This window comes from Solea senegalensis, linkage group LG3 (genome assembly GCF_019176455.1).
Source record: "Solea senegalensis isolate Sse05_10M linkage group LG3, IFAPA_SoseM_1, whole genome shotgun sequence".
Classification (NCBI taxonomy): Eukaryota; Metazoa; Chordata; class Actinopteri; order Pleuronectiformes; family Soleidae; genus Solea; species Solea senegalensis.
The window spans coordinates 30,743,824-30,762,197 of NC_058023.1; the positions used below are offsets into that span (position 1 = coordinate 30,743,824).

Sequence of the window (18,374 nt, forward strand, 5' to 3'; positions counted from 1 at the left end):
GGATAAAGTATTCCACTTAAAATGTTTATATTTGAACATTTTACCATGTAAGCTATGGATCTTCTTTATCGACTCAGCAGTTTTTCAGCACAAGTATCTCCCATTATTTATCATTATCTTCTAAAATGAGTCTGCCGTCTTCTTAATGTCGTTGTGAAAGAAGCATCTTTGTTTCAAAGCACAGAATCAGAATAAAGAATAAAACTTTTTGTTCTTTAAAGACTGTATCAAACAGATAAAAGTATTCCATATTTTTGTGGAATATAATAAAAGTTCTGCACCCAGCCAGTAAGGATGAAATAAAGTTTTAACTGTTTGACACGTCAGAGGATTTTACCCAGGTATGTTCTGCACAAGGTCGACAGGATGAGGTCACGAGGAGGCTTTCATTAATTTTGTATTGCCCCCTCACTGGTGTTGACGCATCCTTGTTCTGTTATAGTCTCTCTCTCTCCTCCTGTGTCAGCTGTCCCCCGCCCCACCTCTCTCTCTCTCTCCCTCTCCCTCCCTGTGACACACAAAATCTTCCTCTCTCTCGCACTCTTGCCCTGAGCTCCCCTGCAGCGCCTGTGACAATCTGACCAGGGGCAGAGCGGGGACACGAAATAAAAAAAGAAAAAAGAAAAAACACCCTGCGGTTTTTGTGTCTTGAACAAGCTTCCCTGCCCACACATGCTAACACACACTCACACGTACCCAAGGGCGGCTAGCTCGAAGGGGGTTGCCATGGAGACAAGACCAGGGCAAAAAAGAAGGGAAGCAAAGAGATGGATGGTGTAAGGGAGGGATGGATGATGGCCAAGGACCGATTTTATTATTTTATTTTTTTTAAGTGTCTTCCTGCCTTTGAAGATGCAGCTCCTTTTGTTTAGATTTTTTCTTTCTATCTTTCTCCGGATGTGGGATCAGGATTGCATTCAAGCTCTTCCACTTCTCTCTCCACCACATTTTTAATCAAATGTTGAAGGTTTCACATATAAGACGTTGAGGAATGAGAGAGGCAGCTAGCTAAGAAGAGAGGAAAGTGCATCACTTAAACTGGGGCCACACGGTTGGTTTAGTGGATAGCACTCTTGCCTTTCCCCGGTTGGAACAAGGGCCTTTCTGGATGGAATTTGCATGTTCTCCTCGTGTGTGCGTTGGTTTTCTCCATGTTCTCCGGCTTCCTCCCACAGTCCAAAAACATGCGTTATGGGGATTAGGTAAATTGGTCACTATAAATTCTAGTCTATCACCCCGGTTAGAGACAAGTCAGGCCAAACTACATTTACTTAAACTGGTACCCGAGTGGATCATCACTCACAGATTACCGTGTGAGTTATTCTGACTAAATCCAGACTTCCGAACACGTAAACATCTTCGCCAGATTGAAACCATACTAAATACAATGTCATATCACTACTGCATGTGTTTATTCAGTCACACTCACAGTAAACAGAAAAAGACAACAGTGAGAAACGTGACAAAATCCTTAGTGGTGCGTTCTCGAAACTTTAGTTAATGGTAGACAGGATTGAAATGGCACTTGTGCGAATGTCGAGATGCCGGCCACAGTTTTTCAACTTCAAACATTTAATTCTAAAAAGATATAATAATAATAATAAGGGGGCATATCGCCACAGTCCAGATGAACTTGACTTTGGTTGTTGTATAAAGTGTATGATTCTGTCTTTTGTGACCACATTATCACATGTGTGTCACATCACCTTCCACTGTAAATTCAATCCGTTAATGCAGATGCAAACTGTCTTTGTCTGTGTTTAGAAGTCATCAGTGATAACTTACTAATTATCCCTATCATCTTTTTTTTTCCTCACACTTTCCCTCCCTTCTCCTTCTATCCCATTATCTCCTCATCTTTTTTTTTTTTCCACGACATCATCTATTACTGCCTCATTTCCTCTCGTCCTCCTAATCCCTTTTCTTATCTCGGTCTCTACCTTTTCAGGACGACGCCCGCGCAGACGTCGTGGACTGCGTCGTAAGGGACATCCAGAACAGCCAGTGTGTCTTGAACGTGGAGTACTCGGGCGTCACCTGTCCACACGTCACGATACAGTTCGGCGACACCAAGGACGACGTGGGCCTGGGCCTGGTCAAAGAAGGCTTGGTCATGGTCGACGTTCGCAAGGAAAAGTACCTGCAAAAGATTGTGAGTCAGAGTTTTTGTTGTGCTTTTTGGGATTAAGGGGTTCTCTCTATGAAAGGTTAAAATGAATTGAACCAGTCAATCAAGCAGCCGCATTGTCCACTTGAGTCAATTTTACATTCATTTCATGACGGAGCTCTGTTGAAATGCACAGTATGGAGCCGTACTTGTGCCCCAGCTTCAGGACACACAGCGTTGTGATCATCGGATGAAATGGAGAGGCGTTAGTCACCAGTAGACAACACTGTGTTGAACTGTCTTATTGGCGAACGGGCCTCTTGTTCGTTATGTGATGTTACAAGGTCCGTGTGCTGCCTGTGGCTCCCTGACAGTCCAGTAATTACCACGCTAACATCATGCATCAACTCACTCTTTTCCATGTCAGTGTTTGTCAGGAACACGGAAACCTGCGTTCCTCTAACCGCCGGTGGGTTTGTGCTGCGAACACAAGAGAAATAACACCGCCGCGCCGTCGGCTCAAAATGTATATTTACATCCCTGTAATTTGCCTCTGATGACGGCGACCATTTTGTCGGACAGTGGACTTAAAGCTGTACATGAAAGATAAAGAAAAGTGGAGGTCATTTATTTCCACAGCAATTACTGCTCCAGCACATCACAGATAATCAGTCACGCTGCCGTTTACTTCAAAATTCACACGCACAAAGGAATTCATCCATCCACAAGAGTGCGATACTTCAGATAGTCTTTATTTATACAGATGAGAAAAGAACATACTTGTACACACAATTTATTCACTCACACATGGAGATGCAGTGACTCACAGCGATAAAAAGCACTTGCTGCCTTTTGCGTCGATAAAGCACTGTGATCACATCATTGTGAGAGTGTTTTGACCCATGACCTCTAAAGAGTAGCCAGAGACCATAATGCAGTCTCTGGGTAATGGACCCTATAGACAAAGACAGTGATTAAAACCTCCCAGCCATACAACTAATAGGCTTATAGACTGCACAGATTTAGGTTTTGTTGGATCAAATGGCTTCTCATTTGTATTCAACTGCCGTGTTTGCCTCCTCCTTGCTGGCCACACACAAATATTTAGATGTGGAGGAAGCTGAAGTGGTAGCGGCGTTGACGATGTCCTTTTAAAAGAGTTAGTGAAAGTCACTTCTAGCGTTGAGCTTGAAGCCATCGCTGAGACCTTCCACATTTCCCACTGAGCGAAAGCAAGCCGGAGTTTTTAGTGGGCCACATTTCACACCGCTAAATGGAGTAAATGTGCTCGTGTGCACCAGTGTGATAAACTGCACCTCAGTCAGGCCGTGGCTACATTGCTGCACAGTTGGAAGGTCTGATGATGGAGCTGAAGGGAAGTAATGTTGTAATAGCTGCGGTAGCAAAAGACGATTTCACTTTTGTTAAAGTACAGTAGTGACGTTGCTTCAGTGGTTCGTGTCGGATCTTTCTTAGAGCGTCGGTCAGTGTCGATCGCTTCGTAGATGGATCGAGCTCCAAACTATTCTAAGAACCTGTGATTTCAAGCTTTGGATTGGAGGAAATGGAGGATTTTCTTTGTCTAATGAATTAAAAATTCCTCACATCCTCTTGACATTTGACAGTGAGAAGAATTAGTTGAGGTAATAATGTGCACACCAATTTAATGAAATTGACATTAAAAGCCATTCTCTGAAGACTCTAAACTGTTGTTATTACTTAACTCTTTTAATTCTCGTGGATGGATGAAGGTCTTTGCCGTTTAATCTTTTAATTTGCTCTAAAGCAGCTTTTGTCTCTTTTGTTTGCAAGGTGCATTTCTGGCTCAAATATTTATGAGCAGCACTGCAGCTGCTGCCAGTTTGACAAACACAAAACATTATCTTGCAGGGGCAATAAAGCCAAAAGAAAAAAGAAAGAAGAGAAATGTTCAAAGATGCAACCTTTTGTCGACCTCTGGATCTGTGCCCTCAATTCTTTCCATCTTATCAGAAGTTTCCCTCCAGCTTTTCGCGGTGTAGAATCAAAGGAGTGCACCATTGGCTATTTGGTTTCTCACTTTTCACTCATCCAGACTATCAGACTGATTATGAAAATAACTTTTGTCCTCTGTATCTGTTCCATTTTGGCTCATGTCTTTATTCATTATCTATCGCAGAGGACGGGAACACAGTCATTGCGATCTCTGGTGCCGAGCACCGTGTAACAGATGGGCGGCTGTAATGTTCACAAGCACTTGAGTGACTGTCAATAGTCTGTCGTAAGTAAGTGCACTGAAGGTTAAGACCAGTGTTCGGAGCAGAGCAGAGAGGCATATGCATTCATGTTTGTATTTTTCAAGTGCAGTTTTAAGCCCATAAACCCTCCACTCTCCGATGCCCCCTCTGCACACCATATGGACTGCATGGCTGTTTGTCAGTATCACGGTAAAGGACGAACATCTATTATGAAAGTGCGTTGCTTTTTGAAGGGGGGTGGTGTATTAAAAAACAAGACGGGAAACATGGGGAAGGTGGGAGGACGATGATCATTAATCCAAATCATGATTGATAGACTGTATTGAGTGAGGGGAAACTGACAGTGACACGAAGAGCAACCCACAGATGTGGAACGGACAGTAAATTAGGGGATTAAAGCACAATAGGCGGAATGTCCTGTGCTAATGAACTGACCCATAAGATCTCAGCAGAAACGGAGCTTTTCTCAGTTTTAGGAACACTTAACAGAACTGTTATGGACTCAATGAAGGTTATAACATAAAAGAGGTGTTCAATTTCACTCAATGGTCATTTTAAAAAGATGTAGTTTCTTGCGCTGGTTCAAAGCTGATGAAGGGGAAACGCAGCAATGTTCATCAGTACAACAAACTGCTGCCTTTAAAATGACCGTTCAGTTAATATCCCGACATGTGCTTAGGCTACGCACGTACATACTCTGTGACAAACAGATTTAATGCACCAGTATAAAGTTTAATCTGTCGTGCATCTGCTGTATCACGCATAGACCTTCTGCATGTGTAATTTATGAGGCTTTAATATTTAGATTATTGTCAGTGAGTGATATTGTTGCTTTATCACCACAGCAGCTTTGGAAACAGAAGAGGGACATTATGGACTTTTGCATTATATACAGCCGCTTTAGTATTTCAGGCTTTGTGAGCTTGTAACTGTGTCACGCTGGATTCAGTTATAGCCTGGATGTTATATATATATCTATATATATATCTGTAATGGATGCCGTGGTTTCTCCTTGTGTTTCTGCTCCTGAACATTTGTACATGTACATGCTTCCTCGAGACAGGGACATTCCAGCAGTCTTTTTAAGATCAATATAAATCACGCTGGCTAACTCTGGGTCGCTACGTGCAGAATGTACGACGCAGGCATCGCGAGTCATCGGCTACGCTAATGACGCCGCCAACCTGCAGCTGCAATGCAAGGTGGCAGCGTCATTAGCATGTGCTAGTGCAGGCGTTGTCAAACAGTTTCTACCAAGAACAACCTGAGGAAATACCGAGCTCACGAGGTGACTCTATTGTCGCCAGCGTTGGTGTAAATAGGCCGAACAAAGTCAGCTACGGACTTTTCATAGGAGGCAGATTTATTCCCAATAAGATCATTTGCTCTCTCATCATCCTCCTCCTCTTCCTCGCATATACTTCACACACTGGTATGGTGAAGTTAGGTAAAGATGGAGCGAGAGATGAGGTGAATTTGTTTTGAATTTCCACCAGAGGAAGCAGTGAGTACACGCACCACAGTTTGAGAACCCCGGTGTGCTAGTGGTAAACAACAGAGGAAGATGAATCGTGCTCTGGCAATGTTTCTGTTCAGTGTGTGCAGAGAAAATGGCTCTGGATCCCACATGCTGGCATTGTCTTTACGTTTCGCCTCCGTTGTGTTTGACTGTGTCGTTGGCCTGTGAGCGAGCCTGTGGGTGTTAATAGTAGCAGCATGTTCTGTGGGATGGTCATCCTGGATTTCGGCGTAAAACGGTGTCAACTGCGATATGAGAAGGTTATTTTGGAGCCGCAGTCAAAAGAAATAGCCAGGATTGTTTCACATTGGGCATCTTTTGCCTGGGACTGTCCAAAAAATGATAAACGAGCTGTTACCATATTGTTCACCGTAATGTAAATGTGATGGACGGTAGCCAAGTGTCCTGTCGAGTGACTTCTTCACTCCTGCTCCTACCTGAGACTCTGACTTAACGCCGTCTTCTGCTAAGACACAGTCGATGCACCACGCCGTCCGTAAATCTCGCCTTGGCACCATCAACTATCCTCTGCTAGAATGGCAGGTTGCCATATTGGCAAACAGACACTCACTAAAAAAAAAAAAATTCTGTCGTCTCTCATCTCCGCTCTTTGTTCAGGACAGGATTTCTTCCATATTTCAATTTTGCCTCGTCTCCCTCCCTTCAACACTTATCTTTCCAGTGCTCTTCTCTTCATCACTTATTTCTTGTTTTCTTGCTCGCGTACTCTCTGTTCCTCTTACTACTTCTTCATATCACTCCCCTCACTTTGCGGTGCTTGTGATTATTGCTGTTGTCCTCTCTCAGATATTTACTCCCTCTTAGATCCGTCCTGTTCTGTCTGTGTTGTTGTTGTTTGTTGTTTTTTTTAAACCCTTTCTATCAAAACGTATCTTGAGCGTTTGATTTAAAAGGCAGAGAGGAGGCAGCGTGTTTGGATTTTACATGAGCTTTAAGTGCACGTTGTCTTTCAGAGCTTTGGCATGAAGGAAACGGAAAGGTCACTCGGATTAGAACTAATATTTTGCTTTGATCTGTGATTTTCAAATCTGTCCCCCAGTGTGCAATTTAAGACTTAAGTTGTTCCTGTTCTGCTCTGTGAACACAGGTTTGAGTGATTTTGAATGAAAGTAATGTTTGGATAATTATTATAGTACTAAAACATACAGTTAGTTAATTAGATGGAGAAATACTTTGTTGACTAGTTGCACACTAAAGTCATTTCTATGACAAACAGAGAGTGTTGTAGCAGAAATGAGTCCAGTAGCCCACAAGTGTATATGTTAATTCCAACAAAAACCTAATATTTCTATGTTTCATTTAGGTATCAACGCTTTATTATTATTTATCTTATATAGAATAACAATTATCAGGAGGTGTCACACTGACTGCCGTTCTGTGCGCTGACATTGCACTTGTCCACATCCCGGCCACAGGTGTCGGTAAATAGTAATGAGACACATAATTATTCCAAACATTCCAAATTATTATCAGCTGAGCTCAATGTTCTGACCAGCACAGAGAAGAGAGAGTATATACTGTATATATATATATATAGAGAGAGAGTTTTTTGGCACTGGTGGTGCATCTAAACAAAAGCTTGATGCCCCTTTAGGAAAGAATAAAATATAGATGAAGTCTCACTCTGTATGTGGACGTGTGTGTGTGTGTGTGTGTTTGTGTGATATAGAGAGAAGGTGGTGGAAACTATACAGACGAGTCGTTCATAGTTTATTTATAACGGTTCTGTCTTTGCCGTCTTAAAACCGACTCACCCCGAACCCGCGCGTCACAAGTCTTTACCGACACCATCTTTTTCTTGTGCTTTCGCTTCGTTCCACCTCTGTCTTCTGTCAGCGAGCTGCCAACAATGTGACTGATTCAAACGCTGGCAGGCCTCCGGGGGCCAACTGTCTCACCCAGTCACCTCCACTAACTGACACCGGTGCCGGAGTCTTAAGTTCATTAGTGTTCCCAGCTTTAAACCCTGTGTTTGCTAATTGGAAGTCAATTAGGAACACGGAAGTGTCTGTCACTCTGTTGCCAGTGCAGTTATTATCAATCACCGACAGTGGTGGTGGTTATCGACCAAAGGTCTGGTTCCCGATATGTTCCTCACGTGTAAGGAATACAAATGTTCACACTTTTAGACAAATGTTTGTGAAATGACATGTACGATCTTTATTAAACAGTGAGTCAGAGTGTGTGTGTGTGTGTGTCTGAAGGTAACTGTGAGGACAAACAGCTGTATGGTGACTGGGGATGAAGAAAAAAAAAAATCTTCAGTTTAGAGTGATGAAATCTTTAATTACCCATCAGCCCCCTGAGAGACAGTGTGTGATTTTATTTCTTTGTTGCCGCTGTATTCACTCCAAGGCCTCGTCTCTTCTGTACATGAGACTGTGGTGGAGGAGCCAGAAGAGACTCTCTATAAAGGCTCTGGTATACATACTCGCGCGTCAGGGTCCTGCAGCATCCCTCGTCACCATCGTGGGGTGGTACAAGTTCTGGGCACAGGGAACAGGAGGCATTCATTCCAAAGAAGAAAGAGTCAGGGTGTCAGCCGGGTCGAGGCTCGGATGACTATCTTTGGTGACTTCTTCTGTTGTAGAAAGGGTTTTCCTGCTTGGCTTCGGATGCGCGTACACCATGTTCAACACAACCACCTGGTGGATAATGTAGTCTTCTTGTAGCTTCAGTTCTGAGTCTTCACTGTTGGTAGTAGCAACAGCAGCTGCATCATACTGTGGAGTGATTGTGTTAACGGGGGTTGGACTCATGGCTGAGGATGAAATGGCAGGCTGTGAGGAGTAGGCGCACATGCAGCACAATCCAGGAAATCAGGAAGGAGGCTCACACATACACAGGATGTCTCCGGGGATTGTTTGTTCCATTTATCAAAGAATAATTGTGCCGTTTTGTACACACACACACACTATAGCACGGTGGCGCATGCGATGTAGTCCTCTGCCTCTGCACAGCTGAGGCTCTGTTTTGGACACTGATAATTTGCCTCGTGGGAATGACAGCGCGTCTGTACAGTAGCACACTCTGACAAATTGAGCCCTCGTGGGCAGACGCCGTTTCATGTAGTAGCGCGATTGTTGTCGCTTATAGACTGTCCCCCGGTAGGAAGGACAAACACTGTGTGTGTGTGTGTGTGTGTGTCTGTCTCATGAGTTTCAACATGTTCACTTTTAAACCTGTTGTACAGAAACAGTGACAGGCGAAAACAAAGCAACAGAGAACACACTCACTGTAACAAGAATATCACAAATATGTAGGTGGGCCGAGGAGAGTCAGTTAGCGTCCTGCTACGGTGGATCAGGTTTCAATCACCTGCTCCACCTGCACCTAAAAAACAAATAAACGTTCCACCATGTCGTCCATAAATGGCTTTTAGTCGTATCAGGATCAGCAATTGACTGAGTTTCAGGTCGCTGGCCTCGCTGTTCAACCCCGACGTCCGCTTGTCACAGCCCATCAAGAACACACACACACACACACACACACACTGGGCTTCATGGGTGTGTGACAGCATGACTGCTCCTCACCAATGGCTCAATACCTAATTTACAAGTGAAGTTAGAGATGGAACCTTTTAATGGACATTTTCTGCTCCCCTGTTATTGACCACACACACACACACACACACACAGGCAGGCAGGCAGGCAGTTGCCTCCCCTGCTACCACTGCTCTAAGGGCCCTTTTGACATGTCCTCGCTGACACGCACCACTTCCCAAACGCAATTCCATCCTCTGCAGATCCACACACACACACACACACACAGACTTTATCCTCCCTCCCCCCCCACACACATACACACCCTGGGGGTGTGTGGAGGACAGGCAGCAGGGGAGTGGAGGCATCAAGTTGTTCAAACTTAGATTATTTTTCCGAGTTGTGTGACCTCACGGGAGACGGAGAGGGAAAAAAAGGGAGCGCAAACTCTTTAGATACAGTCGCTGTGATGTACTTTCTGTGAGTTTACGTAAGAATTGTTTTTCCTTTGCGTTTACCCTTGAGACAGCACTGGTGGAGAATGCTCCCTGTCATATCAGTTATGTCCTTGCGTTGGTCGTGTGTGTGTGTGTGTGTGTACATGTATGTCCTCCTTAACTCCATGATCTCACGCTGGTGGGCTTGTCGCGCCGCGTTCCAGCCAAAAGTGCCTGATCTCCTCCGACAGTCATGCTGCGGGGAACCAGCATGCATCAGGGCATTATCCCAGTTTACCCATGACACTCATTATGGGCTCACCTTTTTTTTATTATTATTAATATCACAGCGTTCACAAGCTTCTACAATGTATTTCTGATCACTTTACAGTAAACAGGTTTGTCTGTAAGTAATAAATATGTTGGATGGCCATGCAAATCATAGTTAAATTGCTACTAATTTATATATGTTATACTACATTTAATTTCAATTTTAATAAAATAGTTTGAAAATTAAAAATGGAAAAATAGTTGTATTACTTAAATATAACTCCTAATGGAAGAGTATTAGGGCCACATATAAACTTTTCCCTGAAAGAAAGAAAAAAAAGTAAAAAGTAAGAGCATGAATTGAAAAAAGTCAGAATTCACTGGGACCTCTCAGATTAAAGTAAGATTTCTGATGAAATAGTTAGAAGTCTTTCTTTCTTTCAAACGTTTTGTGACATGTGGTCCTAATACTATTTTAGTTTTTGGCCACTTTCTTCAGTCTCACATTTACAGTGTTGTCAGACAGAGACACAACAAGCTTTCGTGGATCCTCTGAAGAGTCTTTCACATAAACCCCCGGTCTCTCTGCCTGCGGTGCACTTTTCGTGCCACCGTGTCCTAAAATAAGAGACGTTTGCGCCGTAATCCACTGTGCAGCCGACTCTGCTCGACTTGAAATAGTGCAAGTTACAGATATAAGAGGCTTTATTTTCCTGCTCACGCTCTGGAGACGACTCGTCTTGGTGGAGACAGCGATGGCAGGCAGAGGGAGAATGAAGCGAGATGTAATGAGGAGTAAGGGAGCAGTAGAGGGAGAGAAAAAACAAAGCCAGTTTGTGGCACTTTGTTTTTCTTGGTGTGAGTTTGACTGCCGTTGTTTAGGAGGCTGTGGACGCGTGATTGTCAACGCTGTTAATGAGAAAAGCTCAACATGCGTGGGGGCCCAAAGCCTTTACATGTCCTGACATCACATCACAGCAGCAAGCGACCAGAGAGCAAAACTTTGATCAGTCACTTGATTTTCAGACGCGCTCAGTCCAAAACTCTCTGAGGGGGGAGGAGAGTCTCAGCTCACCTACGCACCAGACACACACAACCTGTCACAAAGATGTGACGTTAGCGCCCGCTCAGATCCATCACTTTCACAACAAGCTAACCAGAACACCACCTGGGCATGGACACGCCAGCCAGCACAGGGAGACATCCAGTCTGTCTCACTCTCACACACACACACACCAGAACGCCATCACCACCTGTCATTCATTTTAAGGAGACGCATCACACTTGGACCTGGTTTAACCACCAACAAAGTTCACTAGAAAGTTATAACAGTGTTTTTCAGATCATAAACATCTACTTTATTTAAGCTGTTGGTGTGAAATTGTAATAAATAGCTTCTGTAATCAGTTAAATTTTCTGAGAGCATTTTTTTAAGCAGACATAAATTGATGTGAAAAATTAATTACATATAAATTCAGTGGACACACACGCACTCAGCGTGCCCTTAATGCGGTTACTGCCGGTGTCCGTGGACTCTGCTCAGCTAACATGGCATCTGTGTGACATATGGCAGCTCTGTGGGGTCGCCCAGACGAGCATGCTGACACCCGCCGCCTTCCTCCACCCTCTGCCCCCAAAACACAGACTTCTCTATCGATTCTTTTGTCCACAAAAAACTCCCAAAAATTGTGATTTTGTTTTTTAAAAATTGCTGGCTCTTTGGTTTTTGTTTGAAATCTGATGGGATGTCTTTTTCAGTCTAGACGGACAAAATCTTTGTCAACAATAACACAGTGACTTACAACTGAAAAGCTTCAGTAAATACTCACTTACACAACTTCCTTTTGATCAGTGCTGTTGTGTTTAATACTCAAATAACTGCAGAGGAGCAAGAATCAACTCTGTGTTTACATGAGCGTGTGAAGGATCCCTGAATAGTTGTGTTTGTATGGCTGCAGATTTATTATAAAAACAAGGCTTAAAGGCTCGTCTGCATGCAGGAAAATGCCTCTTTAAATGGAAACATTATTATGGATGTTTTCTTCATCTTCAGTAACACTTTCATCCTGACTTTTATTTGGTTGTCGCTCGTTAGCCTCTCTTTGTTGTGGTGTTTCCTGACAACTCTGCATCATACCTTTGCTTTGTAAACCTCCTCCTGGTTTCACACACACTCATCACCAGCACCACCCCATCGCTTTCCTCTGCCACTTGAAGTCCTCTCCCCACACGAGTCGGGATGCTGTTTGTGTCATAAATGAGCCATTATGCCTCCCTACTGGAGCCAATTGAAAAGCCGTGAAAGACGGATCCGGGACAGGATGCTGCGCGCGGTGCTGCTCAGAATTCGGGAGGCGGCCGCCGCGCTGGCGTTCAGCCGCGCGCTGATTGGCCGTTGTGTTGCGCTGAGCTGAAGTGAGCAGAACAGTGAGCGATGAGGGCGAGCCATGAAAAGACGCCCCCCCTGCCCTCCCAGCACAGAGCACAAAGCGGCTCACCGTAATGGCTCCAACATGGCAGCAGTCATCTGTGTGCATTGTGCTGTGTAGGACTCTTGACTGTGCGTCTTTCACAGACTCTGGAGAAGTGGAGAGGGAATTTATTTCTTCTACTTCTAAAGTTTCCCCCCACACTTTGCCATTTCTCTCTCTCTCTGTAATGTAATTGCCTCTCTTGTGTTTGAATATTGCCAAACACTTTGGCAGATATGAAACCCTCATCCACATCGTTCAAGTTTCCCCCTCAGATTTTCCAAAATGCTGCACCAGGAGCTGCAGCGGGCACTGATCGCTCCCCTCCAAAGCCCAAATGGCATCACTGGCCTTTTGTGTCTGTGAAATATCGTTGGCCGACTCTTCCATATGGTGACATCTGCCTGATGGGACCAAGACTCGATATCCCAAAGCCTTCCAAAAAAAAACCCTCCCCTTTAGTTGTCTTTGATGGATGACTTGTGCAGCCTCTGCACTTTTTGCCAGCCACACACTCGTGGTGCGTGCGTGCGCCCACTCAGACATCATCGCCCCGCCGTAGCGTCCACCTGCAGGTCTGTTAACTTGGCGGCGCAGAAATCAAACGACGTGCATGCGGCTTGCTAAGCAATTACACTCCAGAACCCGAGCCACAGTCGACAGTTTTTAACATCTGCCATCCTTGTTCTGGTGTGTGTGTGTGTGTGTGTGCACCGGAGTGTGAGAGCCATCTCATCTGCTGCTAAAATCATCTACACAAATGTGGTGCAAAATGGAAGTCATTACATGAACATGGTGACGACTCTTTCTCCTCCTTTCAATCCACTCTTGTTCTTCTTTAGCGTATTTGTTCAAAGTTCTGTGTTTTGTTGTCACATTAATATTTGAGTGTTTATAGACAGAATGTTAGTGGTCAGGGTTAAACATACTGTGTGTGTGTGTGTGACAGTGTGGTGGTGGAGGACAGGTCCACACAACCACTTACTGTGAACACATCTAACTTAACTCTCTGCCCTGTGACTCATCACCGGTTCATTCACTGAGGTTAAACTGCTCGTTGGCAACTCTGTGACACACGGTTGAATTGTTATTAAATGTGATTGCGCTGGTGAATGTTTGTCTGTGATTGGACAGTCGCTCCGCAGAAGTCTGGAGACGAGTATATGAACATAAAACTCTTATATTCAGTATACTGTGCCAACCTTAGCTGACATAGTGCAAAAGGCGGAGTCACACCCTGGACAGAACTTTATGTTTTCTTATATCAGTGTAGTTTTACTAAGCAACGGACGTGAGGATGAGTTTGACCCCCCAAAAAAAATCACTGTGGACTACACAAAATGATCATTGTTGTAGACACAGTAGGTGTGTGAATCAGCAGTTGAAGCATCAGACTTGCTGATTGCTGCTTCTACTTTTTCCACACGTTGTTCTCGACTCCGCGACTATTATCGATTATTACAGTCATTTAATGTTCTCCAGCAAAGGAGAGTAACTGAGCGGCTCACAGCACTCTTTCATGGTGGCGGACAATCAGAGAAGAAAGTGGAGCTAAAACGGCCTCTCTCTGTCTCTGTGTCAGAGTCTGAAGGGCCACAAAACTGGCAGGTTGAAATCAATAATTAGATTTTTATTTTTGAACGGTAAATCATGCAAAGCTACTGTAGAGAAGAAAAAGAGAAGTGGAAATTTGCATAATGGCTCTCCTTTAATGTTTCCTGCACAGTAGGTGATGCTGGCGGCTGTGTGTGTGCGCGTGTGTGTGTGCAAAAAAGGGGTGTATACAAGAGTAGGAATAAACCACTTTATACTTTCTTTCCTTCATGGAAAGAAAGTTTGGACCAAAGTGTCATCAATAAAACATGGAACAGTCTCTGAAACACATTTAATAAAAAGTTTCACACACACACACACACGCTGTGTCACTGACGGCAGCTTCTGAAACGTCAGGATTTACAGCTCTTCTGCTTAATCTTAATCTTCCTAATTGCAAATTGATTGTTCTTTGGGTTTAAGGCGGTCGTCTGGAAAATAGACACAAAACCGTCATAAAGATGTCAATTATTTTCTGACATATGGAACTCAACAAAGACTGTTTGTTTGTTTTATTATTCTGCTGTTAACACTTTTGTCATTGTTTTAATCCCAGTCTTAAACACCTTAAGTGTCCATGTAAGGAGGCACTGGTTTAACTTAATCCCTGAGAAGTCGCGAGTGTGACAGTGATGTTAAAGACTTGTCTCTTGTCTCGTAGGTGATGGAGTATCTGAACAGTCAAGAATCTGCCAAGAGTGCCCGGGTAAGTCATGTCCCGTGTCTTTGTCTCTGAGACGATCTGATGATGCTAAAAAAAGAATTCATTACAACACTAATGACACTTTAGCACAATGAGAGACAGAGTGAGAGTCACTTCTCTGTTTTCCCTCATTATCTAACACATTATATTGGCCGTCACTATTGTCCCATATGGATTTGTGCCCACAGTCTGTGCAGGTCCCTACTGTGAGGACAAGTATTATTGTCCAGAGACGGGGAGGACGAGGAAAATCTGCACACACCCTAATAATTAAGTCTAACTCTGACCCTGAAACAGTCTTTAAAGTTGACAGAAATGTGTCCTCACAGCCTAGTATACATACATACTTAGAAACAAATCTCTGCCTCATTAGGACCAGGTTTTGGTCCAGACAAGGTCCCTCGGTACGTTTACAAGCACAGTTTAACCCAGCTAAGGCCGTAGTCCGACTAAGACGGGCAACTGGACAACTCGCCATGATTTATTGGCCGCGTACGTCTGACTCTGCCTCCGTATCTCTCTGTAAACGAGTGCATGTTGAATCAGTTTCCTGTTGACCTTTATATCGCAAAACAACAAACATAACTCTGGTTCTGTCTGTTTGGTAGCTGCTGTACGTGATAATAAAAATCATCAAATGATTTTTTTATACGGCAACAGTTCTGCAGTTTATCCGTCGTCTCCTTCTACTTCCTGGTCAAAGAGAGGGAGGACATTTTGGTGCATGTGCAGAAAGTCCGACTCCAGTCAGACTAAGCGTATACATAGTCGGACTAACATGTTTACGTGACATGAAGAAAACCAAATGATCGTCTTAGTCTGACTATTATTGGACTTTTAACATGCGTGTAAACACACACACATTGTGTGTCTTCTGAGGACAGAGGACACTTTATTTGAGCTGGAAATGTCAGGGTGAAATATGGCAAAATATGTATTTTTAATTTTTTGCTTTAGCTGCTTTTCAGTTCCTTGCCTCTTCATAGTTAACTGAATGAGCAGGTACCTAAAGAGGCGGGACGGCTAGTATAACGTGTTAGGTAACTAACCATCCTTTTAGTTAACCATCATGTTTTAGTTACTTGCTGTAAAACCCAGAGAAACTACAGATGTCTTTAATCACAGTCGCGATGTTTCATGATGTCAGGGAAGAGGAGAGAAAAGAAAAAACACGCAGCGAAGTGAGCGATGGGAAATGACAGTATGTACAAATGGCCTCATTCATTCATTCATCCTAATAAGTACAGCTAATTAGCACAGTCACTAATTAGCTATGAATCACAGCGTTAACAGCTGAGCGCTCACGAGAGCCAGAAAAGGAACACACACACACACACACCTCAGACAATGTGAACTTATTTAAATAACCCCCTACTGCACCTGATGCCGTTTCAAACCTCTCTCACACACACACACACACATAGCCAGTGTGGTTGTGATGACAACGACATTTAGCAGAGAAACATGACAGTTGATGAGGCGATGCAGCAACGTTGTAATGGAACAGGAGAAGTAATGGACTCGCTGCTGTTTGAGCCTCTAGTCAGAGTCCGATTAAATGCTGGTGATGACGATGATGAAGTCTTTGCATTGGCCTGTGACTTTCCTTTGTCTCTTTCTCTTGATCAGTGAACATGTAATGTGCTGGAGAGATTATAGAAGTTCCGTTTTATAGCTTTTCATGCAAATGCGGTGTCATTATTCTCAAATGAAATCCATCTCTGTCTCATCGTCATTAGCTGAACATTTGGCGCTACGGAGACTTCCGCGCAGACGACGCTGACGAGTTTGGCTACCGCCGTTAAAGCAAGAGAGGGAGAGAGAGAAAAAAGAAGAAATGAAATGAATTGAACCGACCATCCAATCAACGCCATTCCAAAGACCAACGTGGACACCGAGTGACGCATCGGACAGAGAAAAAGTAAAGAAGTCATGGAAAAACTAAACGACAAGCATCGACTCACTCCTTGTTTCACATTTATCCCTCCAGCTCTGACTCCTCTGCTCTGTATACTTTGTTTTTTCAGTTCCGCCCCTTTAGCTTTGAGTAAATTATACTAAAAAAAAAAAAAAAAGAGTCATTCAACAGTGACGTTCCGTTCATCTTTAATCTTCCTAATGAGCCACTGCCAGCTCGAGCAGCCTGCACTATTTGCAAAACTGTTGTTTTTTGTGTTTTCAGCCAATCATATTAATGCTCTCCGATGTCCTCGACCAATCCCTGCCCTCTGCACAGGAAGTGACTGAGTGAAAACACATTTAGCAAAAAACAACCAATGTTTCCCTAAGGAATTATGTAAATGTGAAAAAGGAAACTTTGAAAAGTGTAAATGGATTTATTTTAAAGAAATTCTGTAGGTGGAGCCACACAGACAAAAAACAAAACAAACAAAAGGATAAGTTTATTTTTTGTCTTAAGTGTATAATATCTTTGTGTGACAATGACATTTGCGGATGTTTTTGTGAGGAGTGTTATGTCGTTTATTCACTTTTATGACCAGTACATATGGACGCCGTCTTGTGGCATTTTATCATCTTTCTCCTTCTGTAAAGTTTACATTCTAATATTAATGGTTATGATCTTTCTCTGGCAGCCTCTTCTCTTTCTGACTCTGTACGCCATCGCAAAATAAGAAAACAGTGTTTGAATTTATTTCCACTTAATGGACCTTTGCATTCTATTAAAATCTCCTGAATTAAAAAGCACACAAGTGTTTTGTTTGCGCCTCTTTTTTTCCATTAATATTGTGACAAAGAGGTCTTTTTCAAACTGATTGACGTCACTCATCTGAAGATCAACAGAAGGTTGACTTGAATTTGACTTTGTATCTTTTAAAATTAACATTTTTTTTCTCACTAAAACAGAACACTGGTGTGTTACAGTTAATTTGAAATGATCAATTCAAAAGCTTCACCTTGAAAACCTTTCAATTTTATCAGTAGTTTGCAAGACTGGTGACCAAACAGGACGCGAGCTGATGCAGCTTTGGCAGTGAGCCAACTTCTGAATCTATATGAGGTGACTGACTATTTCTTAAGGGATGAATTTTCAATAGGATGAGCCAAAGGTGAAGTTTAAAGCCCTGTATCTGTCTGGTAATCTATTCATATCAACATGGACCTGAGGAGTTTACATTTTCATTTATATAAGCAAAGAGAGTTGAGTTGAAATAAGGATTGCAGGGGCAAACACTTAACTCATGTTTTTACTTAAAAGTCAGTTAACGCCAAGTAAAACTAAAGTAATCCATTGTGAATATTTCATCAGGTATGAAAATGTCAGATGGCAAAGAAAGTCATAGCATGGTAAGGGATTAAAAATGTCAAGTAAGTATGGTAAGGTGTCAACGTGAAGCATAAATATAAAATGTGGTCCAAAAGAACATGGGTTAGTATGTCGTCCAAAATATGAAAAAAAGTCATAGGTTAGTATGTCGTCCAAAATCGCATCAAAAATGTCATAGTTTAGTATGTTGTCCAAAAATGTCATAGGTTAGTATGTTGTCCAAAATCCCATCAAAAAGTCATAGTTTA

At 43.0% G+C, this 18,374-nt stretch overlaps 1 protein-coding gene across 2 annotated transcripts in view; it reads left to right on the forward strand.

The window, feature by feature from the left end:
* Nucleotides 1-17,546, forward strand: part of snd1 (staphylococcal nuclease and tudor domain containing 1) — a 166,751-nt gene extending 149,205 nt beyond the window's left edge. For both annotated transcript variants that reach the window (XM_044022843.1, XM_044022842.1), the window contains exons 22-24: nucleotides 1,949-2,152; nucleotides 14,799-14,843; nucleotides 16,580-17,546. In XM_044022843.1, coding sequence (XP_043878778.1) covers nucleotides 1,949-2,152; nucleotides 14,799-14,843; nucleotides 16,580-16,645 — 315 coding nt within the window. In that variant the 3' untranslated portion in view covers nucleotides 16,646-17,546. The remainder of the gene's footprint in view (nucleotides 1-1,948; nucleotides 2,153-14,798; nucleotides 14,844-16,579) is intronic.
* The last annotated feature ends 828 nt before the right edge of the window (nucleotides 17,547-18,374 follow it).